This window comes from Barbus barbus, assembly GCF_936440315.1.
Source record: "Barbus barbus genome assembly, chromosome: 45".
Taxonomy (NCBI): Eukaryota; Metazoa; Chordata; class Actinopteri; order Cypriniformes; family Cyprinidae; genus Barbus; species Barbus barbus.
Genome location: NC_136723.1, coordinates 6,588,833 through 6,616,322, shown reverse-complemented (window position 1 = coordinate 6,616,322; position 27,490 = coordinate 6,588,833). Strand labels below are relative to the sequence as shown.

Genomic DNA, 27,490 nt, shown 5'->3' with positions numbered 1-27,490 from the left:
ATTAGGTATCAAAAAATTTACAATGAAGTTTTTTTATTTAATTATCTAGGTTAATGATAATTTTTTAAAAGTGGTTTACAATATTGAGTAAGTTATTTCCTTAAAATATGTTTTTATATATACATAATTTAAAAAGTAAATGAAAGTAAATGTAAAATATTAATTTATGTAAAATGTACTTTAATCAAACTGATGTTTCATGTTGAATGTATTGCAATAAGTACAGTACCTGCTTCGAAAAAGGCCCTAGAGATCACATCTTTATTCAGATTTTTTTTTTATTCTTTAAAGGGTTATTTATCTGAGCTATACTATCTACATTTTACAGCTCTATACTCTTACTGTATGTCTACAGTTGTTTCATTTGTTTATTTTCATTTATCTTATAGAATATTAGGGGGAAAAAAATAATAATTTAATGAAACATAACCGAAGACTCCAGTAAGTCCAGTAAGTTATGAAATAGACTAACTTCTAACATGTCTAGGTCCCACAGTAACACGATAGAAAAAGTACCTTGGAATAAATGCATTCAATGTAGTACCGGCACAGTCATTTTTTATTTCATGTTGACTTTACATAGACTCTCTGGCAAAGCAGATGGCAGCCGTACAGTCGGCTTCAAGACTACAGACTTCACAGTCAAGAGTCATTGCGCCTAAATTTGTCTGCAAAGCACAAGAGGGAGAAACAAGTGCAGTGAAAAGACAGAATGCAAGAGAAACAGGAGAGAAGGGGGAGGATAGATGCCAAGACTACTGAGATTATACAAAAGGTTTAAAATGTCACACTGTACATTTGTAAAGCTTGAGTTAACATTTTTATTTGCATACTCAGGAGGTCAATAACACTGACTGAACGAATACAGCTCATGACAAACTGACACAACATGACCTGTTTAATAACTGCTTGTTCATCTGTGAAAATGTCATCATGTAAGTCTGCTCTGGCTGTTTTAAACAAATAATACGGTATCTTGGTTTATCCAGTTAAAACGTGCCGAGGTTTCAGCCTGAGGTTTAAAACGATTGTAACCCAGGCTTGAACAAAGCCTGAAAAGGATGTATAGAATCGCACATGAGAAAGAAATATGGCTAAACACCAAAAAGCACAAAAAGAACCATAAAAGTACCTAAAAAGCAGTCTGTCAATATATTGCTATTGGTATAAAATCTGCCACAGCGTTTTTGCAGCAGCAAGTTGAATTTGATATGAATTTCAGAACTGTGGCAGATGGGAAATGTTCAATTAAATTTGGCTTCAGATGACTTGAAAAACAGTCATGGAATGATTTTATAGTGCTTAGGGTGCTTATATTTTCCATAAATCACTGACGATTTTCAATTTATGGACAAAAGCAGATTAAAAATTCTTTTAACGTCTTCCTTTGTTTTCTATGGTTTAAAAGGAAGCCATATGAACAACATGAGTGAACTTTGAGTAAGGCTGCGTTTACACAACAACGATGCACTAAAAACAGAAACCAATCCCTGTTCACATGGATCCATGAAAATGACTAAAAATGCTGTATTATGCATGCCAGGCCAGTAGTTAGCGATGTCACTCTGTAAAGAAACACTACGCTTGTGCACACTATAGACTGAACACCTAATTTGCTTGCGCATGACATCACCATTTCCACAAATTCGGTTTTTGTAGTTTACTTGGAGGCGATTACAATATAGTTTTCAAAAACTTGCACTTTGAAACCTGTTTTTAAACGTTTGCAATGTCAGGTCCTCAAAACGTCTAAAATGCATAACAAAAATTCTTGTTTTTAGTTGAAAATGGTGTCATGTAAATGAGACTATTTTCATCCTTGAATGATCTGTTTCTTCAAGAAATCAATGTCATGTGAACTTTTAGCCTCTTGTGTTATAATTAAGGTCCAAAGGAGCTGATCTGAGATCAAAAAATATTTAAAGCATGTGGATCTGTATGTTCATGTAAACATGGTTATCAGTTTACATCTTTTAAGTATGCACAACATCAGCTTGGTATTGCTGTTAATAGAGTCATATGAGCTCTTGTACCTCATCTGACCCGCATATGTGCGTTAAACACCAGAGAGCATGTGTGGGTGTGTGTTTGAAACAGAGACAGACAGACCGAGAGAGAAAAAACAGAAATCGTTTTAAGATCTAATATGTTGGGATGTAGGCCAGCGATGACAGATATGGGGATTTAGTGGAGATTTGGGTGGTGTAAGGTAGCACGGATAGATGAAGGGATAATGCTAAAATGGTTTTCTGGGAGATAAGGGCATGATAGGGGCATTAAGACGGCTTAAGGTGGGATAAAGGGACAGCAGCACCGCATGGGCAGCAGATGGACAATGTCCTAAAATCGGGATCCCTGGGTCACCCAGAGGGAAAGGTCACAGGACTGGGTGTATTTCTCTGTGTCTGTAGATGGACAGAGCTCAAACTTCAAACATAAATGGCTCAAAGTAAAAAAAAAAAGAAGTTTGTAATCCAAAATGTCACACTTACATTGTACGATTACCATGCACCCTTTGAAGCCAATGGTTGTACTCGAGGACAGTCTTTATATTGAACATCAAAAAGCAACCCAACACAAAATGTCTTTAAAATTAAAAATATAACCATGAATTGCATAAAATCTACATTATGTACAATTATTTCCTGAAAAGTGCATGAATTTGTTTCTTCAAGTCAACAACTGTCATGGTGGAGCAACAGTTTAAGGGCAATCTTGGTGAGCATGTTAGTAAAAGTTAATTTAAGGGAAAGTTCACAGAAAAATTAAGATTATGCCATCATTTACTCACCCTCATCTCTTTCGAAACCTGTGTGGTCACATTTACAATTGTTCAGCCAATTTCTGTGGGTCATTTCAACTGGGAATTTACCATGAGTTCAAAAGATTTCCCTTATGCAGATTTTGCATCAGATTCAGTTGTTCATGCAGATTTGCTATGTTGACCAACAGAAAGTTGCTTGGAAAGTGACTTCTGTGTGGGCTGTTCTTCATACTGTATCACAACACTAGGCGATAGACAATTCACTTTTTATCTGTGAAATTTTGCCAAAATTGAAGAAATGTGTGTGTGTGTGGGGGGGGGGGGGTACATTCAGTGACAGAATATTCAATCTATGCCTTTAAACTGTTGTCTAATTTGTTGCTAGCAACCTGAATGGAAATACAGCAGACATTTAAAGGTACCTCTGTCGCCCCCTTGAGTACGGAGGTTTGTTTCTACCAAAGTTATCCAAGAACATGCATTATGTCCAAATGAACCAATTGCGTGCAAGGTGTTGGCTTAGCATTCATATCTACTTTTGGACATTTCTGTAAAGTATGTTTTATGGTCTAAATCATATTCCACATCAGTGTGGCAGGTGATTTTGACACCAGCTGTTCTGTTATCTCTCACAGCATTGAGTCAGTGCTCAGCAGGGACGACTGGATTATCTCTACCCCAGAGAGCAGACTCAATACAGGCGCTGACCTGTGAAGCTTTATCTGCCATATCTGCGGTTCATGTCGGCCTAATGTTTTTTTGCGTTTATGCTTTTCCTTTCACCCAGAGGAGCAGCTGCACTCAATCACAAGCGATCTGAGTGGTTGCAAAGGCTCTACTGATTGGTGGAAATGGAATTAGGTGGGTGGGTGTTTTGGTAAAACAGAAGGCTGTGATTGGTGGAAGAAGTGAATGGGGGTGCTGAGTGAAATTGGGTGATGAATCATGCTGGATGTTATTCATGACAAGCCATGGGGGTTTGAAGATAAACGCCTCTGAATAGGTTGGTGTTTGTGCATGAATTTACCCAGGGATTTTCAGGCAAATATATCCCACAAGATGCAATAGTATACCAAATGCACAACTCAACTAAAAACTGCTCAGTTTTACCCAAAAAACATAGCAAACAATGATCAGGAACTCATGATGCTGCCATGTCAACCTTGTCTAAAATTTCCAAGCATAATTATTCACAGTTCATTGTAGTACAAATTGTATTATTTAAAAAGAATAAATCATTTCTAGGGAGTGGAATCATAGACCTTCCATAGTAGACGGCATATTTAATTCCACAAATGCACAGTTATTGGTATTCAATTAAAATTTTAGGAGGTTCAGTCTCTACATTTCCTTCTTAGCTTAATATTGCGTAAATGCCTATTGAATGAAATGAGCAGTGTGCATTATTGTACATTTCCAAGTTGGCATCAATAGTAGCCTAATTTGAAATAATAAATCCAGTCTCCAAACTGCTGCTTAGTCTAGTATTCATGGTTAAATATGAAAATATGCACAAGATCACCTTGTTATCTTAAGTAGTCTTTTCTAATGGGTTTATTTTCAACAGAATTCATTTATATTAAAATTGTGAACACAAATACTAAAATTTGCTCATGACCATATTAAATATCTGTGAGAAATGATTTGTGGTCCGTATGGAACTGGTTGGGGTTCAAATTCTACTATTATATGACTGTTCTGTTAAAGGTTGTGTCTGGTTTTCAGAACCCATGTTTTCTGCTTTATTTGTTCTCTGGAAAGCATATCTGATTGTATTGGCATTCAGGTATCCAACAGCATAACATTTAGACTGGACTCACTGAGCGATGTCGATTTTATATCCCAAAAAGTTTACCGTCAGTGTTTGCTGCTGGTGCCCCGTCATGTTCGAGAAAGTGTAATTGTTTTTCACAATGCATTGCTCTCTTGCTTTGTAAAATGCTTGAGGTGTGTGTGTGTGTGTGTGTGTGTGTATGAGACACATGAAGGCACCAGGCCTACTCACACAATAGGAGGTTTCCATGACAACCAGAGCTTCAGTGTTGGGGGTGTGTGAGCAGCGTAGGTCCTAATACTCCCTTTCCATCTCTCCTTCTATCTCCTCTGGATCTTGAATTTTTTTTCTGTCCCTGTGTCTCTGTAGAGGTTACATTGTGTGTTTGTGTGTGTGTGTGTGTGTGTGTGTGCGTGTGTGTTTGCGCATATGGTCAGGTCATTTCCCCCAGCATGCGCTTCATTAGACTGCCAGAAGTGCTTTCTCTATGGAAGAAAGAGGGCAGTGAGAAAGACATTTTAGCCCTCCAGGAGCAGCTCTAAGTGGGGCAAGGGGACTTGAAACAGCCCAGGTGTCTCTCTGGAGTCTTCAGACATCAGTGTTTGATAGCAGAACGCAGCTTGATCTCATTCAGTCTCTCTTCAGGCTCTTTAATGAGTGAATCTCTGCAGAAATGGCAATGCATACTTGCTAAGACTTATTCAGAACTCCTGTCTCCTTTCTCATCTCTTCTGATTTCATCTCGTCTCATCTCTTCTTTTAGTTTGTGACAATGGCTTGCTTTATTTTGCTCTCATCTCATCTCATCTCATCTCACCTCACATCTCTTCATCTTCTCACCTTTTTTCTTGTCTTGCCAGGTCTCGTCTTTGCTTATCTTTTCTTAATCTCTTATTTTCTGGTCTCATCTCACCATAACTTCCTTTAGTTTAACATTTCTCATCTTGCCAGAATTGTCTTGCTCTTGTCTTGTTTCTTCTCACCTCTCCTCTTTTCACCTCTCCTTGTGTAATCTCGAAGTGTTTCATCTTGTCTGGTCTTTTCTCTTCTTCTCTAATCTCTTCTTTTCTTGGCTCAATTCACCTCTTATTTTCAGATCTTCTCTTGCTATGTCTTCTCTTGCTCTTGTCTCATCTCACTTCATGTCGTCTTGTCTCATCTTATCTTTTCTTGTCTCAATTCATCTACATTTTGCATAATTTCTTGCCTTGCTTTGTCTCGCCTCTCTTTTTCGTCTTGTCTTTTCTCATCCCGTCTCTTTTCATTTTGTTTCATTGTTTTTCTTGTCACGATTAATCCCTTCCTTTTGTATTTTGTCTTGGCATTCTGCTTTTCTTAGCTCATCTTATTTTTTTCTCATCTTGTCTCATTTCATCTGTTCTCTCGGAAGCACAGTTTGGGCAAAACTTCATATAAACAAGTTAACTCAATCCTCGAATAAACACTAATAAAGTTGGAGGAGAGAATGTAAAAAAAAATGGAAAAGGGTCACCCATCTCCTGTGAGAGGCACCTCTCATAAGTCAATATGAAGTACTCATATCAGCCTAGCCCTGTTATCGCTCACACACTGGGTTTTCCCCATAGTCCAAAATCGAGAATATATGAGACCAGAATATTGTACCTTGTGGCCATCTTCAAGCAGCAAAAAAACAATTACAGACGCCAATATGAGATTACGGAGAGGTCTGGTTAGGCCCAGGTGGAGGATTCGGCCCCTGGAGGCAGAGACAAAAGCAATAACTCCCTACACTTGACCTTGCCTCACTATCTTAATACACTTCACAAACATACACACACAACCAGTTAAATGACAGTGGGATTGCTGAAATCTAGCATCTTTTCCTGTTCCCATGTGTAAAAGACGGTCGAAGAGGGAAAGGAAGCAGATGTTTAATCGGTTTACCTCAGAGGAAGTGACCATTAGAGTGACCCAGGACTGCAAAATTGATCCCACATCTCCCATATTCACAGACTTTGAGCCCTGTCAGTGCCCTAAGCATTGTCCGTTGTCTTTTTATTGACTTCATTACAATGCTGCCTGTGTTTGGATTAGTTTTCCTGTGTCACAGAGGGTCGAGATCTTCGCCTTGAACTGTCACGCTCATAGATTACACATTATTTCTACTGGACACAGAGTGCCATTGTCTAAATGGACACACTTGACGATTCTTTGGGTGAGACAAGGAAGTCTCATTCTGCAATGTGCATTTGTATGCCTTTATTTGTTTTTAGCAACAGGGTTGGACATTGTATAAAATTATAAAGAAGAACTATGTGCAGTGAAGCTCTACGTGACTCAGATTACTTTTTAATTTCTCATATGGATTGATATGTCAGTTTGATAAGTGAGGCAATAAACCTTACAACTGTTGTTCAATTATTTTTTTTCTCAGAGTGATCAATAGTTTGCTGTATCAAATGTTTCTGTGTTCATAAAGTAGGGCAGTGTGACTTATGTGCTGGTTTTGTGTGTTTTTTTTGCAGTTCTCCAAGGAGAAGTACCTGCTGGAGTCGCCCCCGGAGAAGCTCAGGAAGGAGCTGGAGGAGGAGCTCAAACTCAGTAGCAATGACATGAGGAGCCACGGCTGGTTCCATGGCCATATTCCACGAGAGGTGCGTTTGTGGGTCAAGATTTGCTGTGGTACAGTGTTCACTATCTCACGCAGCCAGAATTTTGACTAAACGTTATAAGGTCTGGTCCACTTTGCAACCTATTCTGGACCCTTAGTAACTAATGTAAAATGACAAAGTTCCTTTCGGATTTGTGTCAAATTGATTATACCACAATAATGAACCAGCATACAAAAATTATGGAAGCTTGTTTCCAAAAGTAAAAGTAAAAATAAGTAAAAATAAAAAAGGTAATTGCGACTTTTTATCTCATAGTTTACTTTTGTAAAATGGAAAGGTTCAGCTGATGTCAAAGGTTCTTCATGGAACATCAATGCCATTAAGAAACGTTATTTTTGAGAGTGTAGTTTATTTGCTACTGGGAGCTTAAACTATAAATAACTTTCAAAGATTTGATGGTAAATGATTTATTTCATCCTCAAAAGTGCTTGTTGCATCATCCTGATAGCTTTTTATGTTTTAGGTAGACCATTAAAAACTAGTTTGTAATATGTCCTTAATCTTGGAAGTTGTGTAAAGCTAGCCAGTCAAAACTGAACTGGTGATTTCAGGCAGTGTTTGTGTGCAATATCCGTCCCATGTTCAGTGAAAGGATTGTCTGCCATCATAGCTATGCCTTATTCCCAAAATCCCAAACTGTTCTCTCAAACAAACAGAGCAATACAAGAGCAATAGCAAGTGCCAGTGTTTCACCCTTCGGGAAACTACCAACAAATAGTTATCTCTGCATATTAAGCAGTAATGGATTAATGTATTTTAACTTCAAATAGATTACACGCCTCAACTTTGAGAACAATGGACGTCGAAGGGAATTCCATGCCATGATATACAAACAAGTGTGCAATAAAAACCTTTGTTAGCGGTTTTTGAGTGTTTTCTGTGTGTGTTTTAAATGTTGTATTGTATATTTGCTTGTTTTGTGCATGTTTATTTGGGTTTTTATGTCTTTGTGTGTGAGAGAGAGTGTGTTTGTGTCCTTTTTTGCGCCATAGAAATGTCAAACTACAGCCCACACTGTCTCTACTATGAGAGCAGCCATCTGGGCAATAGCATAATGTATTCTTGCTCAAGCTGGAGTAAAGAGAAACTCCAGCCCTCTCTATTAAAAAATATAGCTTGTCGCCATGGAGATACGCCCCCATGCTGCACTTCTGACCTCACCAAATGTACTGTTGCGCCATCTGCTGGAACAGAGGCATGTACTGTAGCACAAAGCATCACATCTGTGGTATTTGATTAACTATCTTTTAAAACTTGGGTAAAATACACAAGTTATTCTCTTGATTCACAGTGAATTTAAAATGCGTTTATTTAAAATAAAATTGATACATTTCCACTGGGAAAAAAAGTTGGAAAAAAATGTCATGTTGAGCTGGGGTGCTCATGTGGGAAATATGAGTTTGAGTCCAGCTTGCAACATTTCCTTTAATAATCCCTTTTCTTTTGTGTCAACGCAGGCTTCAGAAACTTTGGTTCTGCGTAGCGGTGACTTCCTCGTACGGGACTCCCTGTCGACCGTGGGTGACTATGTCCTCACATGTCGCTGGCAGCAGGAAGTGATCCACTGTCAGATCAGTAAAGTCCTGGTCAAAAGCGGGCAAACCAAAATCCAGTACATGCTGGAGCATGAGAGCTTCGACTCTGTCCCCATGCTGGTCAGGCACCACGCTGGCACGGGTCGACCCGTGTGCCCGCGCACTGGAGCCCAGCTGCTGTTTCCGGTCAACCGCACGCTGCCGCTGAGGTACCTGGAGGCAACGTTTGCTTTGGCCGGTGGGAGACCGGGATCTGCACATTCACCATCGACCCAGAGGGGGGCGCACATCAAGAGACGAAGCGTCACTATGACGGATGGACTGACGACGGAGAAGATCATTCCTCACAGGTAAACCTTCATCATCATCATCATCTTATGTAATGATGTAACAAACTCATAGTGCCTTTTTTGTTTTGAGACCATATTCATGTAGTGTTTTTAGTGACCACCAGCAGTTAAATTGGTTCAGAGTCTCAATATAACATTTTGTTTTGTTTGGTTTTGTTTAGTTGTTTGTTTTTGTTGTTTTGTTTTGTAACCATATTCATTTAATGTTTTTAGTAACCATCTGGGGTTAAATTGAGTCTTAAAATAACTTTTTTTTTTGTAACCATATTCATTTAGTGTTTTTAGTGATCACCAGGAGTTTAATTGATTTAGCGAGTTAAATTGGTTCAGAGTAACATTATTTTGTTTGTTTTTGTTTCCTAACCATATTAATTTCGTTTTTTGCACCCCTGGTCAAGATCTTTTCTTTGATTATGATATTCATTTAGTGTTTTTAGTGACCACCAGAAGTGAAATTGTTTCAGAGACACTTCCACTTTCAATAGATTTTTTTTTTTTTTTTTTTTTCTGTTTTCTAACCATATTCAAGTATTCATAAATAGTCTCAAAAGAATATATATGTTTTGTTCTGAAAATGTTTTGAATATATATCCTAATCTTGAACATATTCAGATGTCTCAGGTCTTCAGAGTTCAGGGTTATTAATAGGTCATCTACACATGTGCCAAGATGCAGGAGTGATGTGCTCATGTAGGATGTCTTGTATTATCAGTGCGACCCAGTCTACAGAGCCAGATGAGCCTCAGACAGTCGAGCCAGAGGTGAAACCAGCGGAGGGCAGCAGCTGGTGTGTTTGTGTGTTTGTTTATGTGTGTGTTTGTTCACAGCTGGCACAGACCCCCTGCCACTCACTTCTGTTTTCCAAACAGATTTGGCCACATGGAAACCCTTCACCTGCTTCTGTGCATGTCGTCTCTAGCAGCACAATTGCACTAAATGTGTTTTTCACAAAGCTTGTAGCTGTGGCTTATAAATTGTTCACCAAAAATAGAAGCTGAAAATGCTGATTGTTTTGACATGTAAAATGTGTTTTGACAAAGAATGGAGGATTTAATAGCATGTTTGTCCTTTCCAGCCCTTCTACAGTGCACCATAAGGATGCCATGAGGAACTGCGCCATGAGCATGGATCAGATCCAAGAGTACCGCTGCCCGCTGTCCCCTGTGGGGGAAACACCTCTATCACCTGCCTACAGCTCCAGTGAGTCCACACACACTCTCATGCATATATCTGAAAATTTAAACCCACTGATAGCACCTTTTAAGTGTTAGCTCACCCATAATGTAAACAATAATATACATCCAGATGGTTGTTATCAGAAAATAAAACTAGACAGGGTGATCAAGACCTCGACGCGTGAATTGCTGATTTGATTTTAAATATGTTATTAGCTCATTAAATGCAAAGCTTCCACAAAGAAAAAACATTCTTGGCACGCTTTAAGCGCAGATGAGCAAACAAATTCAAACAAGACTGACATTTAAGGGACTTAATGCACATATTACACAGATGTTCGGCACTTAAATAAAAACAGGGACATGAAATATTAATTTGAGAATAAAATCTGACCTGTTTATTATTTTATAATCCATTAGTTTCCATTTACACTGAACGCATTTTTGCTTTGAAAATCCCGAGTCGCAGGCAGTGGAATGGGAAAAAAACAAGGCATTTTTTTAAAAAGTAGATTTTACTTCAATTTGAGCACCATGTTTTTAGAACATTGTGTACTGCGCAAGATGCTGCAAAAGACGCAAACACAACGGTCAAACACGTCAATCTAGAACACGTTTACATGGAAAGTAGCGCAGTGCTACTATTGGGGGTCATTCACACAAAACTAATGAAAAGTTGTTAAACTTTTGAAAAACATGTCTCTAAACGTTTCACCGCCCCGCCTCTTGTTTTTAAGTTTAAAATGCAAAACAAAACAGAAAAATTAAAGGTCTATAGATAATTTTATAAAAATTGAACACCGTATTTATACTATGCCATATCATGTGCGAGACACTGCAAAAGATTCAAGAATTATAGTCAAACATGTCCATCTAGTGCATGTTCACATAGAAAAACTTGCACTGTGTGAAGGGTCTTTGCATTCCACTTTTGCAGCATCTCACATTCTAAAAATTCGGAACTCAATTTGAATGAAGTTCCATTTTTTTTAAAAATGCGTTTATAGACCTTTTTCATTTCACTACCCAGCACCTTACATTTTTAAACTCAAAAATGCATTCTGGTTGGCGCTGATGGCATCGTGGACGGCACGCCAACATGTAGTGTCATTGCGCTTCAGGTGTCCAGAGTTCGAGTCCCGGCTTGTGGACCTTTCCTGATCCCATCCCCCTTTCTCTCAGCTACTGTCCTTTCTAAACAAAAGGCACAAAATGCCGAAAATAAATCTTAAAAAAAATGCATTCTGTATGAACACCAGTTTCATTTTAAATGTAGTCAATTACTGAGGGCCATGATGACACTAGCTGTGTTTGAATGAAACAGAGAGAGCATACCTGTGGTCTGATATGAAAGACACATAAGAGGAGCCAGAATCAGGTTGAGTGGTCATTATACAGCGTTGCTATTCACAGCTGTTGCAAATGAACTTGGAATGTTGCAACCGACCAATCAGAATCAAGCATTTCAGAGAGCTGTGTAGTAAAATCTGTTATTTTGTTTGTTTCTCCAGTCTCCCACCACAGACATGGCTCAGGAGGGCGTGTCCTCGCCGTGATCCCGCCTTCTCCAGTGATGCGGCGCTCCAGCGATCCCCATCTCTCGCCATCCTCCTCCAATAACAACCTTCCCTGCTCAGACGCGCCCCCCAGCACCCACTCCAGTTCAGAGCAGGGCGGCAGTTACTGTGAGCTGAGACCCGCTCAGGCCCCCATTCCTCCCTGCAAGAGCTACGTAGAGAGGCTGAGGGTGGAGGAGGGCCAAAGCCCGGGCTCTGGAGCCCCAGACGGGGTGGAAGGATTCATTCTCCCCCTGGTGGAGACCAGCTCCTCCTTCAAGCCTGGGAAATACCAATCCACTCTTCTGCCAACCGAGAATAAACCTCTGGAGATGAGTGTGTTGAAGAGGGTAAAGGAGCTGCTGGCGGAGGTGGATCCCAAAACAGCCGCCAAGCACATCACCAAGGCAGACTGCTCGGTAAAAAATGCAAATAAATACGGAAAAAACTGTCACTCAGTGACTATACTGTTTCCCTATATACATTACCAAATTTGATTAGCAGTGGTTCAATCAATGCACTCACCGCATTAATCAGGCGACAAGAACAATACCTCTGGAACCATAAAATAAAAGTTTTGCACTCTAAAAAAATATTTATTGAAGTTTGGCAAGAAATAAAACATTATAGCACGTTTCGGCTATTGGCCATCTTCAGTGTGTTGATTCATTGCTTCTCAGGAATTATATTCCAGAGTATTGCAAGCAAAGAGTATTGTTTAGTGTTCATAATAAAACAATCAATCCACAAACTCCAGTTTAACTCATCTGAAACAAATAATAATGGGAACAAGTAACACATCAGGCAAAAATCCTGTTCATAAATATTGAAAAAAAATTATAATAATAGTTACAAAAAGATGAGAGATTACCTTATTTAAACCCTCATTTAAACCCATAATTAGCAATGGTTTCGTCAATGAAAGTTTTGACTGAAATGTTGCCAATAAAATTTTAATGATGCAAGTTTAGGTCATCTCAGGATTTTTTATAGAATTTTTTTTCTAGTTCCATTTATATTGGAATTGTATCCAATGCACATACAGATGATTTGATGTGAGGCACAATTTTTTACATTTAATATAAATGTATTTATGTATATATATATTTTACATTGAAAATATTTATATTAATTCATAGTTTCTTGCTGATCATTTTTTAATCCATTTTCTAGACACATTTTTAGTTGTTTTGTTCACAAATGTATAACTAGGTCAAAAAACACACCCATTGTGTTTTTCATATTTTTACACATATAGCCCAGGTTCAGTTTTTAGTTGGTATTTGTATTTTGTATTTGTATAACTTTATTGTCCACCTAAGTGGAAAATTGTCTTTGGCCCACCAGCACAACATAAATTAATAACAACATACAGTACATGTTAAATTAAAAACACATTGATCATTGATCACATTACATATATTACATAAAAGATGATAGAAAAATACAGTTCATGCCTTACATACTGTTTGATTAAACACTTGCTGAGTTAATTATTTTAATTGCATTTGGGATAAAAGACCTCTCAAACACATTTTTATTTACTAGTAGAACTCTATAACGTCTACCTGACTTCAAGAGCTCAAACTGTCTGAAAAGAGGATGAGAATTGTCTGCAAGGATAACTCTCGCCGCCTTCTGTGTCTTTTCAACAAAGTTGTTTTAATTGGTTCTGAGGCCTGCCAGTTATTTCATTTGCCATGGATATAATTCTGGAAAGCTTATTCTTACGTCTACAATTTAGATGCTCATACCAGGCAGAAATATGAAAGGTTAAAACACTTTCGACAATAGATTTATACACAAGTTCCAAGATGTGCTTACTAACACCAAGACCACTAAGCTGTCTGAGAAGGAAAAGTTGCTGAGAGCATCTTTTAAAAATATACTCTGCATTATCAGCAAAACTCAGCTGAGAATCCAGAATTGAACCAAGAGTTTTTTTTTTTTACTTTTTATTAATTATTCATTTCAACTTGTTGACCCTCAAGTGAAATCGGCTCACATTTCACATCTCGTTTTGTACACACAATTAATTATTTAGTCTTGGCAAAATTAATTTCTAACTGGCTAGAACAACACCAAGTTTCAAGGGCTGTAATATGAGTCAGGTAGGCCCGATCATACATAGAGTTTGTTTTGTCCAGCAGGTCAACCAAGGCCATATCATCAGCATATATAAATAATAATAATAATATGTTTTAGTTAGACAGCTTTAGATTAGGTTTTAGTTGGGCGCATATTTATAATTAATGAAAATAAATAAATAAATAAATACTACATTATATAATATAATTATGTAATTAAATTAATTATAATATATAATTTAATTCATATATAATATAATTAATTATAATATAATTTATATAATTAATTACATAACTTATATATTTATTACAAAATCTAATCATTCAGTAAAAGCTGTATATATAGATCCGTGAGAGCAGACGACATTACGTAAGACACATGTGAAGCTGACTGATAAAGTCTGGACGGCACCCCAAAGCTTTCATCTGCCTGTGCTCTCAGTGCTGTCTTCCATTAACATCTAAACCTTCAGGGTTAATAAACTCTTTCCACACTGCTGTTTACCACATTCATCATGTGACGAGTTCAAGGCTAATTAAATGTCTTCTGCTCTGACTGTGAATATATTAAGATGGAAATAAAGGGGTGGGGTTGAATATATTGCTCTTGTAACTGTGTGGCCATCTGCAGGTTGCTAGGATACTGGGCGTTACCAAGGAGATGCAGAGGATGATGGGAGTGAGCTCGGGGCTGGAGCTGCTGACTCTTCCGCATGGACACAAGCTGAGGCTGGATCTGCTGGAGAGGTGAGGAAACACTTACACTCATACACCGATAACAACATCAGGACACACCACAGACGTCAGCTGTTCTGAAGGAATCAACAGCAATGATACTTTTTTTATTTACTTCTGTCGACCAGTAATTAACTCTATTTCAACCAGCAGATTGGCATTTTTAGGTGAACATCAACATATTAGAATGATTTCTGAAGGATCACGTGACATTGAAGACTGGAGTGATGCTGCAAATTCAGCTTTGCATCACAGGAATAAATTACATTTTAAAATATATTACAATGGAAAACAGTTATTTTAAGTTGTAACAATATTTCACAATTTGCACTATATTTTTGATTAAATAAATGCAGCCTTGGTGAGCAGAAGAGACTGTGTTGAGTATATTTGAGTGATCAGCTTTGTCTCCTGTTCAACAGGTTTTACACCATGTCTATAATGATGGCGGTGGATTTGTTGGGTTGTACGGGCAGCACAGAGGAGAGAGCCGCCCTCCTGCATAAAACCATCCAGCTGGCTGCTGAACTCAAGAGCAACATGGGTAACATGTACGGATTCGCTGCGGTCATGAGAGCCCTGGAGCTGCCGCAGGTGAGAAAGCACACCTGTCCTCTTACACCACAGCATATGAGGTGCCATTCGTGACATTCATGTTTAAGTGTTAAAGCTTAATGCTCTCCTTAAAGGGACAGTTCACCTAAAAACTGAAAATTACCCCATGAGTCACTCACCCTCGAGCCATTCTAGGTATATATGACTTTCTTCTTTCAGACGAAAACAGAGTAATGTCCTGGTTCTTCTAAGCTTTATAATGGCGGTGAATGGTGGTTGAGATTTCGAAGCCCAAAAAAGTGCATCCATCCATCATAAAAAGTGCTCCACATGGCTCCGGGGGTAAATGAAGGCCTTCTGAAACGAAGTGATGCATTAGTGTAAGAATAATATCCATATGGCGTTCCAGCGGATGATGTAGCATAAGCTTCGGTGAGAAGTGACAAATGCAGAATTGCAGAGGAGAGAGCAAAACAAAACACTAGACATTAATTAGAAGTACAAAACGAGGATTTGTAAAAAAAACATGTTGGAGGTTTTTGATATGAGCAATGAGGAGACTGGTTTTCCTTTGCTTGAAACAAAACTTGGTTCTCGCGAGACTAGCATATTCTCACCGGAGATTACGCTATGTGTGTACGACAGTTAGAGGAAGCTAGAAAGTTATACAATTTTAAATATGAATATTTTTCTTACACAAACGCATCGCTTCTCTTCAGAAGTTAAAACTTTGTGGAGCTGTGTGGAGCACTTTTTATGATGGATGAATGCACTTTTTTGGGCTTCAAAATCTCGACACCCATTCACTGCCATTATAAAGCTTGGAAGAGCCGGGACATTTTTTTTATAAAACTCCAACTGTATTCGCCTTAAAGAAGAAAGTCATATGTGACCCTGGAGCACAAAACCAGTCTTAAATCGCTGGGGTATATTTGTAGCAATAGCCAAAAATACATTGTATAGGCCTTTATCACAGTCCGCGTGTCGTCACATCCGACTCCGATTAGTAGCGTAAAGGAATTTCCTCCTGCTTTGTCAACAGATGCCAGTTTTGTGAAGGAAATTAAACTAATTTAGTTTAGTTGAACAGTGACCTTCGTTTCATAATACTGAATTGTTGTAAACTGAGATTGGTGTCTTTAGAAGACGTATATGTGCTGAATTCTACATAAATTATCCACAACAATGCCGTGATATGGGCACAGCCGTTGATAGAGGCTGCAGCGGAAGTTCTTTTATGCTACTATTTGAATCTTCCGCTTTTCGAACGCAGAAGTGTGATAAAGGCCTATTGGTCAAAGTTATCGATTTTTCTTTTATGCCAAAAATCATTAGGATAATTATGTTCCATGAAGATATTTTGTAAATGTCTTACCGTAAATATCAAAACTTGATTTTTGATTAGCAATATGCATTGCTAAGAACTTCATTTGGACAACTTTAAAGGTGATTTTCTCAATATTTAGATTTTTTTTGCACCCTCAAATTCCAGATTTTCAAATAGCTGTATCTCGGCCAAATATTGTCCTATCATAACAAACATACATCAATGGAAAGCTTATTTATTCAATTTTGAAAAATTTACACTTTAGACTGGTTTTGTGGTCCAGGGTCACATATACTGTACACCTAGGATGGCTTAAGGGTGAGGAAATCATGGGTCAATTTTCATTTTTGGGCGAACTATCACTTTAAACAACGCTAACTAAAACTAAATTTAAGTGTAAGTACTGTTTAGATGCATTATTCGTCATTTGCAACTTGTGATGAATGTTGTAAGGTTGCAGTTATTTCCAGCTACGAAGTAATTCAGGATATATTACAGTTATATATTTCTATATATTCTGTGATGTTTGCTGTAGATCTCACGGCTGGAGCAGACGTGGATCACACTGCGACAGAGACACACAGAAGGTGCAATCCTCTATGAGAAGAAGCTCAAGCCATTCCTGAAGGCCATGAATGATGGGAAAGGTAGGACAGAGTGCTTTAAATTATTAGTGACATTAGCAACTCCTAAGCAATTGGTAAAGAATTACAGTGTCAACATAGTGTTTTTCCTGATAGTGGTTGATCGATATATCTCCAAAGGCCAATATTTAATTTTTTTTTACTTTTCTGTATTGATCGGTAATTTTATTTAATTTTTTTTTGATGATAAGTGTCAGTGACAGGACTTTTATTTTGATAGTAATAAGAACAGCAGCACCTGAGTTCAGATGCAAGGGCAATCTTTAAATTCATGATTTTAAACTATGTTGCTTTATATGTCATATTCATATCATATGTCATAGTTCTGTTTGTAAATTAGTGTTACCTGGTCTTTATTTGAGAAAATATGATTCCCAGTGTGCACAAACTACTGCATTTACATTGATGTAATTTACAAGATTTATTGTTTTATTTATTAACGTTACTGTATTTGGGTTCATGTTCAAGTAAATTATTTATTTGAAATACCCTCTGATAATATTTTATAAAAGAAATATAATTGATAATAAAAGAAATATAATGAATCTAATAAAAGATCAGAATATATTTAGATTCCACTCATTTATTATTTAATTTTTATCATATTTTAATTTTACTTATCAATCTTTGATAAGTAATTGGCACACACACACACACACACACACACACACTAGATTTATTTATGCATGTATGCAGGTAAGGAGGTATGCATGTATGCATGTATTTGTATATTTATAACTGTGTATTAATCTTTCAGAGACCTGTGTCCTCTCGAACACCTCTTTCCCTCACGTGGTGCCGGTGTTGTCGCTGCTGGAGCGCGGTGTGGCGGCCGGGGAGGCGCTGGAGTCCTGGGAGAGCGTGGAGTCTGGAGTGGATGTGGTCATGAGTCACCTGGAAGCAGCACGAACCATCGCTCACCATGGAGGACTGTATCGCACCAACGCTGAGAGCAAACTACAGGGTAAACTATGAACAAAAATAGAAAATCCAAGTATTTATTATTAGACACAATTATTAAACTGAACTTAAATAATAATAATTTACTAATATTAGCCTAAAAAGCATGCATGGATGTACACTTTGAAGATATATACAATACAACATTCTGGCACATACTTTAATTTGCAGTGCACTAGTCCTATTTTCACATACTTTATGTGGTGTTCACAATCTGTCTCCACACAGATTTCCAGGAGCGGAAGGAGGTTCTGGAAATCTTCTGTACAGAGTTTCAGATGAGGCTTTTATGGGGCAGTCGTGGCTCTGAAGGAAGCCAGGCCGAGCGCTATGAGAAATTTGACAAGGTCCTCACCGCTCTGTCCCACAAGCTAGAACCTCCTGTACGACACAGTGAATTATAGCACCCCCGCACCCACAAATGATATGATCCCTGACCTTCCTGTCACTCCTACTCATGGACCGGACCATGTTTTGGGGGGGAGCCGCTCGGCGGAAATGGAGAACATGACATTGAGGGACTCACTCCGCAAAACAAGGCACAAAAGGGGACAGGCTATATGCGAGCATGATAGCACCCCCTAAAGAACACAGTTGTGAACTGCAGCAATGGAATGAAATAAAAATTTAAAGCCAAAATCCCTTTTTCAGTGGTGACCAAGGACACTTCCTTTTCAAAAAGAGAGAATGTGATTAAGTGCAAGTTGACTTTAACCCTAATGGGTCTGAATCCTGTTTTATGTGAATCCATAATTTAGTTTCCGTCAGCTTTTATGTTGACTAAAAAGCAAAGATGTCTTGCAGAGGTGACGCGTCTCTGTACTGGAGATGAGACTGCATTGACGTTACATAGTCACGATTTATTGCTGGAATAGACTGAACACACACTCACTTTTCAAATGTCTGAATGTAAGTTGCCAAACCATGAATTCAAACAGATGTCTGCTGGATAAAGAGTCTTATTTTTATGCTCAATTTTACGTTCACTTCTGTGTTGTTGTTTTTTCGGTATTGTCATGGCTTTATCGATAGAAGATAGGAGTTGACAGTTACTGTGAGGAATTGGGCCTTCATTTTTAATGAGTGTGTAACAGATGCTCACATTCACACTCTCTCCAGGTCTGACAGCATTGCTTCTCAGAGCGCTTTGGTGTCTCTGTTTGTTAGAGAAGAAGTGTAAGATAGAAGACATGCTGTTTTCTTTCCTCTCTTTCTGTCATTCTGGGTTTTTTATTTTTGTCTGAATGGGTCATATCATTAGGAATGAGACTTTCCTTATTTGTAATTACAGAATTCAATATATAACTATCAGGATTTAAAAATCCAGTGCAAAAAAATGCATTTATTGAAACTTGGCAACCCAGTTCATTAACATATGACCACTCATTTCACACATCAACATCACATACTGGGTGTGTAGTCATTCTCCTAAAACCCAGAAGATTTAATAATAAGAGTACAATTGTGAAAGTGGTGAAATCCACCACATATTGTACTGTTTTTGGCTGTGTGTAGCACCTACAGCTCTGCAGATCCTTCGAAAGGATCCCAATCTTGGAAACAAGTTCATTTACAGCGCATATTGTTTTATGATCAATTACATGGGGCAGCGCAAACTATATTAGCAACCCCACAGCTCATGTTTTTCTCAATTCACATGCTAAGAAGGGCATTTGCATAAAGTCTTAAAGGCACAGCAGCACAAAAACAGCCTGTTTAATTCCAACATCAGAAAGAGGGTGGAAACTGACATGAAAAAACTAAATTATGATCGTTTGGACTTTGGAAAATTAAAATAGCAACAATCATGATATGACCGCTTTAGAATCTTTCATGACAGACCGTGCTTGTCAGTATAGCCATGGCAATGAGGTTTAGCTAATACATAATGTATATTCTCAATGAGACTGGATTACAATGAATGTCAGTTAAATCATTTAAGAGACCCATATAGCCAAACTTTACAGATCAAGTCCATGTCCAGATCATCTACTGCAAGACATTTGATTATTCTTTCAAACATTCAAAGTAATGTTATGGCAATAAGTTACAAACTAATATATAGAGGATCATTGTGTTAGTGGTTTATGCTAATGCATATTGATCATATTTAAGATTACGAGTTTTACTAAAACTCCCCATTTTGATGCATAAATCATCCAACAGATATGAATTATACCTCATTCAATAAAAATCTGTTAAGGAAGGGTGGGCTACTTCTCTAGGTTATCATACATACAGTTTTCACTTTGGTGGGTAATAAAAGATCTAAAAATCCCATAGAGTTGAATGAGGGATGTGGACTTTTGATTTAGGCCAGTAAGTAGCCTTCTATCAACCACCCAAAACACTATAGCAACACCCTAGTAGCTGCAAAGCAACACTTTGACATCTTGGCAGCGACTTTTGTATGAGTGCCATTCATATTTTCACAGAAAAACATCGGAAAAAGTTTGAAAGTGTTCTGCTAATAATAGCAACATGCTCATTAAATTCAAATAGTCCAATACTGTTTTCATATTCTGGTAGATTTAGCCAAACAAAACCCAAAGTCACATACATATACCTCTATCAACTGTTTAAATGTTCTACCCTTATTTCTGGGTACTATAAAGAGAAAAGTTGTAGGTATCTGGTTCTAACGCAATCTATTGTGTATCATATACAGGCTGCTATATTTCACACCCAGTCTATCGATGCATATTTCCAGGGAATTTTCTGAAGGTGTTTTTTCAGGTATCTTAATAAAGGCACATCTGAACAGATAGGGGGAGCATTATGGGATGAAAAGTGGATCATATGCAATTTCACTTTTAGCCAGCAGAGGGCTCTGTTTAGTAAGCTAAAAAATAATAAATGGAAGTAAGTTTTGAACCTTTTGAAACTTTTTTTAATAAGGTCTGCTGGTCTAGGACTGTAACTTGTGTTTGATTTCTCTACTGTAAAGGTAAATGTGTGACTACTTCGTTTTGTAAATAGTTACCCCTAAACGGTCGATGATAGACGAGGTGGACGAAGTCACGTGATTGCATCCTTTTATTATGTGCTGTACATACTGGTATGTCATATGTTTTGCACTCTTTTTTCAGAAAATAAAATACAGTAAGCTTGTGTTTTTGCTCTAAATATTATTTAAAGAGGTAGTTCACCCAAAAAATGTAAATTCTGTCATTAATTCCTTACCCTCATGTCGTTCCAAACCCGTAAGGCCTTTGCTCATCTTCAAAACACAAATTAAGATATTTTTGATGAAATCTGAGAGCTTTCTGACTCTCCATAGACAGCAACGTAACGGAGACGTTCAAGGCCCAGAAAGGTAGTGCGGACATAGTTAAAATAGTCCATGTGATATCAGTGGTTCAACCGTAATGTTATGAAGCTATCAGAATACTTCTTGTGTGGAAAGAAACCAAAATGAATGACTTTATTTAACTATGTCTTCTCTTCCGTGTCAGTCTCTGGCGCTTGTTCAAGAGAGTATAACGATGCATGCATGCATGTGCATTCCTCTCCATGACTGACGCGGAGGAGAAGACATTTTTGAGGTTATTACAGATCACAAAAAAATTATGGAAGTTTATGGAAACATGAAATGCAAAACTGTAAATATTAATATTTTACATAAAAATTATATTTTACCAGAGTTGGAGAGTAACCAGTTACGTGTAACGGTGTTACATAATTTACTTACAAGATAAATGTAACTGTAATCCATTACAATTACTGAGAAAAAATGTGTAATTAAATTACATTTACTTGTGAAAATGTTTATGATTACAAAGTGGGCTACATCTGAATATTTTCTACAAAAAGCTAGGATATGTTGAATAATATTATATTGTTGCTTTGCCTGTTTTTGATGTGGACGATGCCTCCTGCCATTTAAAGGCTGTTTAGAAAAGCGATGCTATTCTGATGCTTTTGATTGGTTCTCGTTTGAATTTGCAGCGCAGCACATCTGCCAATTGCATCAATTCACGTTTTCGCTTTTGTCGCTAAAAAGCTTTAGGCTACAACGTGTCTGAGAGTTGACACCATGGCAAGTGATAAAAATGTATTCCAGTTCTGGAAATTAATCAACAATCAGAACGATCTCAAAGTAAAAAAAAGAGGTGTGAAAGTCTGATTTTGTGGTGGCTGTGTTTTAAAATTAAACTGAATTAAAATTAAAAATACTGACACAACCATTATTTTTACGATTTTCTCCTAAACCAGCGAGTTATGAGCTATTGTTAGCCTTAAGATGTTTTGTGAATACGGGTCCTGGGCCCGTATGTATTAAACTTCTCAGAAAAGCTTTTAAGAATAGCTTTGAATTAAGTGTCAAAAAATTCTTAGTAAAAAGTAGGACTTGACCAAGAGTAGGAGACTTTTATAAAGAAGCTAAAAGCAACTTTCAGTAAAGTCTAAGACTGATTCTTAAGTGTTGTGAACTAAGGACTACAATGATGTCAACACAAATTGGCTGACCTCGACCTCTTAATCAGCCAACAGTGAGCCTGCTCATGTGAAGTCACAGCAGCACAACACCAATCATTTAATGTAACTACAATAAAATCATTTAATTAAGACACTGAAATATTTTAATATTGTAAATGTATTTTTTTAAATGCTTTGCATTGTGCTAAATTATCACAAATTATTACTGATGCTTTGTTTTCTATTGGTATGTCTCCTCGTTTACAGTTGGAGCAATGGACATGAGTTCCATCAATGGCTCCAACAACTCCAGGAAAGCCCACAATCCTCATACAAGTGGCTTGTTTTTGCAATATGGTTTGGCGGTCAGTTGGAAAGTGAATAAACTGCCATACTAAGCCTAGGAAATTTGACATTTTCACCCTTAAAAAAAATACAAAAATAAAAATGTGCAAGATTTTGTAAGCATATTGCATGGTTGCTTACAGTCAGTTGTTTATTTGTGATAATAATGCCATGAAACATGCCAAATTGTGCGGTCATAATTTTTGACCATGCTGTCATACAAAGAAATTATAAACACATGCAACACATGTGACTTCCTCGCCCCTTTAGAGACTTTTTTCAAAAGCCTAACAACAAAATCAATTTCTTGGACAAACCTTATCTACATTCCGAGACTCTCCCATGACGACATAAAGGCAAGTTCACTGATCTGAATATAAATATACTGTGGATCAGTGACCAGTTTTAGCTACTTTCAATTGAAAGCAGTTGGCAACACTGGTCAGTGTTTTTTTTTTTTTGTCTGTATTTTAATGGTTTAAGTGAAATGTGGGGTCATAAAAAAAAAAAAAAATCCACACCTCACTTTTGGCCACTGTTGTGTTTGGTGGGGATAGTGCCACAATATGTAAGACCCTGCTTACAGTGTCATCCACTGCTGCATTTTTCCAATTTTCCAGCCAAAAAAAATTTAATTACTACTTTCATTTCTGCAGTTAGAGCATTGACTTGTTGAGTGGAATAGGTTATTACATTTCTGACTTTGTCAGTTACAAAAAAAACAAAAAAACTTTGATCTTGACAATCAAGTTTGTATCGTTTTATCAACTCCATACCATCATATAACTCCAACATGTCATATCCTCGCTGGAAAGTATCTCCTCCTCTTTGCTGCCATCTTGTTACTCCTAACCAGATTAGGAGACCTCTTCAGCTCTCTTAAATAATTTAGGAGCTGAGACTTAGTCTTAACACTTCGGAACCTTTATGAATCACTCTTATTCTTAAGTCCAGGAATGAGAATAAAATTACATAAATCTTAGAATTTTTACACACTTAGGACTACAATTTTACTCGGAGCGGCTTTATACATACGGCCACTGAACAAGTTCCAAATTTGAGGTTGATATCTCAAAAAATTGGCTTTCAGTATGATTTTGTTCGGGCGCAATAACAAACTCTTCCACTAGATGACCACCAAGCTCCATTAGTGACCATGGACGCCCCATTTCCATCTATAGTTTGAGTTATATCTGAAATATATATATATATATATATATTATATATATGACCCTGGACCACAAAAGCAGTCTTAAGTCGCCGGGGAATATTTGTAGCAATAACCAAAAAAACATTGTATGGGTCAAAATTATTACATTTTCTTTTATGCCAAAAATTAGGATATCATAAGATCATATTCCATGAAGATATTTTGTAAATTTCCTACCGTAAATATATCAAAACTTAATTTTTGATTAGTAATATGCATTGCTAAGAACTTCATTTGGACAACTTTAAAGGTAATTTTCTCAATAGATTTTTTTTGCACCCTCAGATTCCAGATTTTCAAATAGCTGTATATCGACCAAATATTGTCCTATCCTAACAATTATTTATTCAGCTTTCAGATGATGTATAAATCTCAATTTCGAAAAATTGGGCAAGGGTCACACATACATATACATATATCAATAAACAATATTAATATACTGTAAATTAGGGTTGTACACTTCCTGGTTTAGGACCACAAACAGAATTTAAACAGTGTAACTCTATAATATAAGCACAAGGTGGCAGCAGCGTCGAACTAGAGCTCCAGTGAGATCAGCATTCACTGCATCAACTCACTGCACTTGACCCTACTCAATACCACACATTTTAATATGTTTGTTGTAGACACTAGTATAATTGTTACTAAACAATCTATTCAAGGTTGGTTTTCTTGTGGAATTTCTTTAATTTTGCTAGTCTTGCAGAACTGGGCAAATCAAATCTGACCCTTTAAATGCAGTTTACATTAATAAAACTTGCATATCAAACTTCATCAAAGTATAAAGATGAAATACACACTTTGCTTTGTCTGTGTGTGTGAGGGTGCAGTTGTGAATGCACTGCGACACAGAGCATGCGTGCTGGCTTTGAGTTGTGAGTGCGTCAGGCTAAAGTGACTTCACCAAGACAAGATGGTGGCTATGGAGGAGGGCTGCAGCGAAGCCATGATGCAATCTCTCAGTGTGTGTTTATGCGCAAACGTTTGTGTGTGTGTGATGTCCCCTGCACAGCTGTGTCAGTCAGAGAAAGGTCCACCAGGCACTGCTGGCAAAGTGGGCACACTGACAGAGACACAGGGACATCAGGCTCTGAATGCCCACTCAGCACACAAAGACCCGGCCGAGCTGCCCGTCACACGCCACTGTGCTCAAAATATTGGGGAAATGCAGATTAAAATCTTTTACTGAAGGCCACTGTGGTCGACTAACTCAAACGACGAGTCACACAGTAGCACACATACACAATCTACTCTGAAAAGAACAGTACCTTATCTTATATGGAATATGATATAATAAGAGCACATTTGTATATGTTTTTGTAAACATTAATAATATTTCTTATTAGATTTCAAGTGCACATGACTGAAACTGGTGCTAAAATGTATAATTTATTATGGTAACTGAGAAAAGTCGATCGCCCTTACTTGGTTGGGAACGTTGAGTTGAATATTTTGAATGCATTTTCTTTTTTAAATACCAATACAAATACCCATTTTATTTTAAAAAGTATCAAAGCTAGAAAATGAAATGTTATATAATATATTAAAAGAAAATTAGTTTGGTGGTTTTTTTTAAAATAAGATTTCTTATTAGATTTCATGTGCACATGACTGAAACTGGTGCTTAAAAGTATCATTTATTTTGGTAACTGACAAATATTGATCTCCTTCACCTGGGAATATTGAGTTTGATATTTTTAATGTATTTTTTAATTAAATATTAATACAAATACATATCAGGGAATATTGTTGTATATGGTATATATTTCACTAAATAAAACGACGAGATATATATATATATACACACACACACACACACACACACACACACACACACAGTCACTGGCCACTTTATTAGGTACACCTTGCTAGTACCGGGTTGAACCCACTTTTGCCTTCAGAACTGCCTTAATTCTTCGTGGCATAGATTCAACAAGGTGTTAGAAATATTCCTCAGAGATTTTGGTCCATATTGATATGATAGCATCCCGCAGTTGCTGCAGATTTGTCGGCTGCACATCCATGATGCAAATCTCCCGTTCCACCACATCCCAAAGGTGCTCTATTGGATTGAGATCTGGTGACTGTGGAGGCCATTTGAGTAAAGTCAACTCATGTCATGTTCAAGAAACCAGTCTGAGATGATTTGAGCTTTGTGACATGGTGCATTATCCTGCTGGAAGTACCATCAGAAGATGGGTACACTGTAGTCATAAAGGGATGGACATGGTCAGCAACAATACTCAGGTAGGCTGTGGCGTTTAAACGATGCTCAATTGGTACTAAGGGGCCCAAAGTGTGCCAAGAAAATATCCCCCACACCATTACACCACCACCACCAGCCTGAACCGTTGAGACAAGGCAGAATAGATCCATGCTTTCATGTTCTTTACGCCAAATTCTGACCATACCATCTGAATGTAGCAGCAGAAATCGAGACTCATCAGACCAGGCAACGTTTTTCCAATCTTCTATTGTCCAATTGTAGCCTCCGTTTCCTGTTCTTAGCCGACAGGAGCGGCACCCGGTGTGGTCTTCTGCTGCTGTAGCCCATCTGCTTCAGGGTTCGACGTGTTGTGCGTTCAGAGATGGTATTCTGCATACCTTGGTTGTAATGAGTGGTTATTTGAGTTACTGTTGCCTTTCTATCATCTCTAACCAGTCTGCCCATTCTCCTCTGACCTCCGACATCAACAAGGCATTTCGTCCACACAACTGCCGCTCACTGGATATTTTCTCTTTTTCAAACCATTCTCTGTAAACCCTAGAGATGGTTGTGCGTGAAAATCCCAGTAGATCAGCAGTTTTTGAAATACTCAGACCAGCCCGTCTGGCACCAACAACCATCCCACGTTCAAAGTCACTTAAATCCCCTTTCTTCCCCTTTCTGATGCTCGGTTTGAACTTCAGCAAGTCGTCTTCACCACATCTAGATGCCTAAATGCATTGAGTTGTTGCCATGTGATTGGCTGATTAGCAATTTGTGTTACCAAGCAGTTGAACAGGTGTACCTAATAAAGTGGCCGGTGAGTGTATATACATACATACATGCGCACGCACACACGTACGTGTGCGTATATATTTATATATATTATATAATATTAACTTTAAAAATATACACACACACACACAGCAACTAGAATATTTTGAACATTTAAAACAAAAGAACAAATGGAAGTTCAAGGTGAACCTGTCATTCTACTGCAGTATTATAGTCTGTGACTTTCTATTTGTTTTTCAATCATATGAAAATGCTTTTGTGTGCCTGTGGGCTATTTGTGGGTGAAGTACTTTTCAACACAACAGGGTTCTGGGGTTGGTATTACTGCTCTGAAAATGCCTGGGGAAAAGCTGTAACATTCACTTTTAAAAAATAAGCAACTCATTTTTTCCGGCTTATTTTAGTTAGGCTACATATAAA

The 27,490-nt window shown here is 37.7% G+C and overlaps 1 protein-coding gene across 3 annotated transcripts in view; it reads left to right on the top strand.

Moving 5' to 3' along the window:
• Positions 1-21,208, top strand: part of LOC306864220 (SH2 domain-containing protein 3C-like) — a 55,966-nt gene extending 34,758 nt beyond the window's left edge. For 2 of the 3 annotated variants that reach the window (XM_079408057.1, XM_079408059.1), the window contains 10 exons: positions 7,025-7,153; positions 8,629-9,056; positions 9,769-9,843; positions 10,132-10,256; positions 11,743-12,206; positions 14,506-14,621; positions 15,032-15,203; positions 17,027-17,138; positions 17,893-18,099; positions 18,324-21,208. In XM_079408057.1, coding sequence (XP_079264183.1) covers positions 7,025-7,153; positions 8,629-9,056; positions 9,769-9,843; positions 10,132-10,256; positions 11,743-12,206; positions 14,506-14,621; positions 15,032-15,203; positions 17,027-17,138; positions 17,893-18,099; positions 18,324-18,499 — 2,004 coding nt within the window. In that variant the 3' untranslated portion in view covers positions 18,500-21,208. The remainder of the gene's footprint in view (positions 1-7,024; positions 7,154-8,628; positions 9,057-9,768; positions 9,844-10,131; positions 10,257-11,742; positions 12,207-14,505; positions 14,622-15,031; positions 15,204-17,026; positions 17,139-17,892; positions 18,100-18,323) is intronic. The other variant, XM_079408058.1, reaches the window with a different exon arrangement.
• The last annotated feature ends 6,282 nt before the right edge of the window (positions 21,209-27,490 follow it).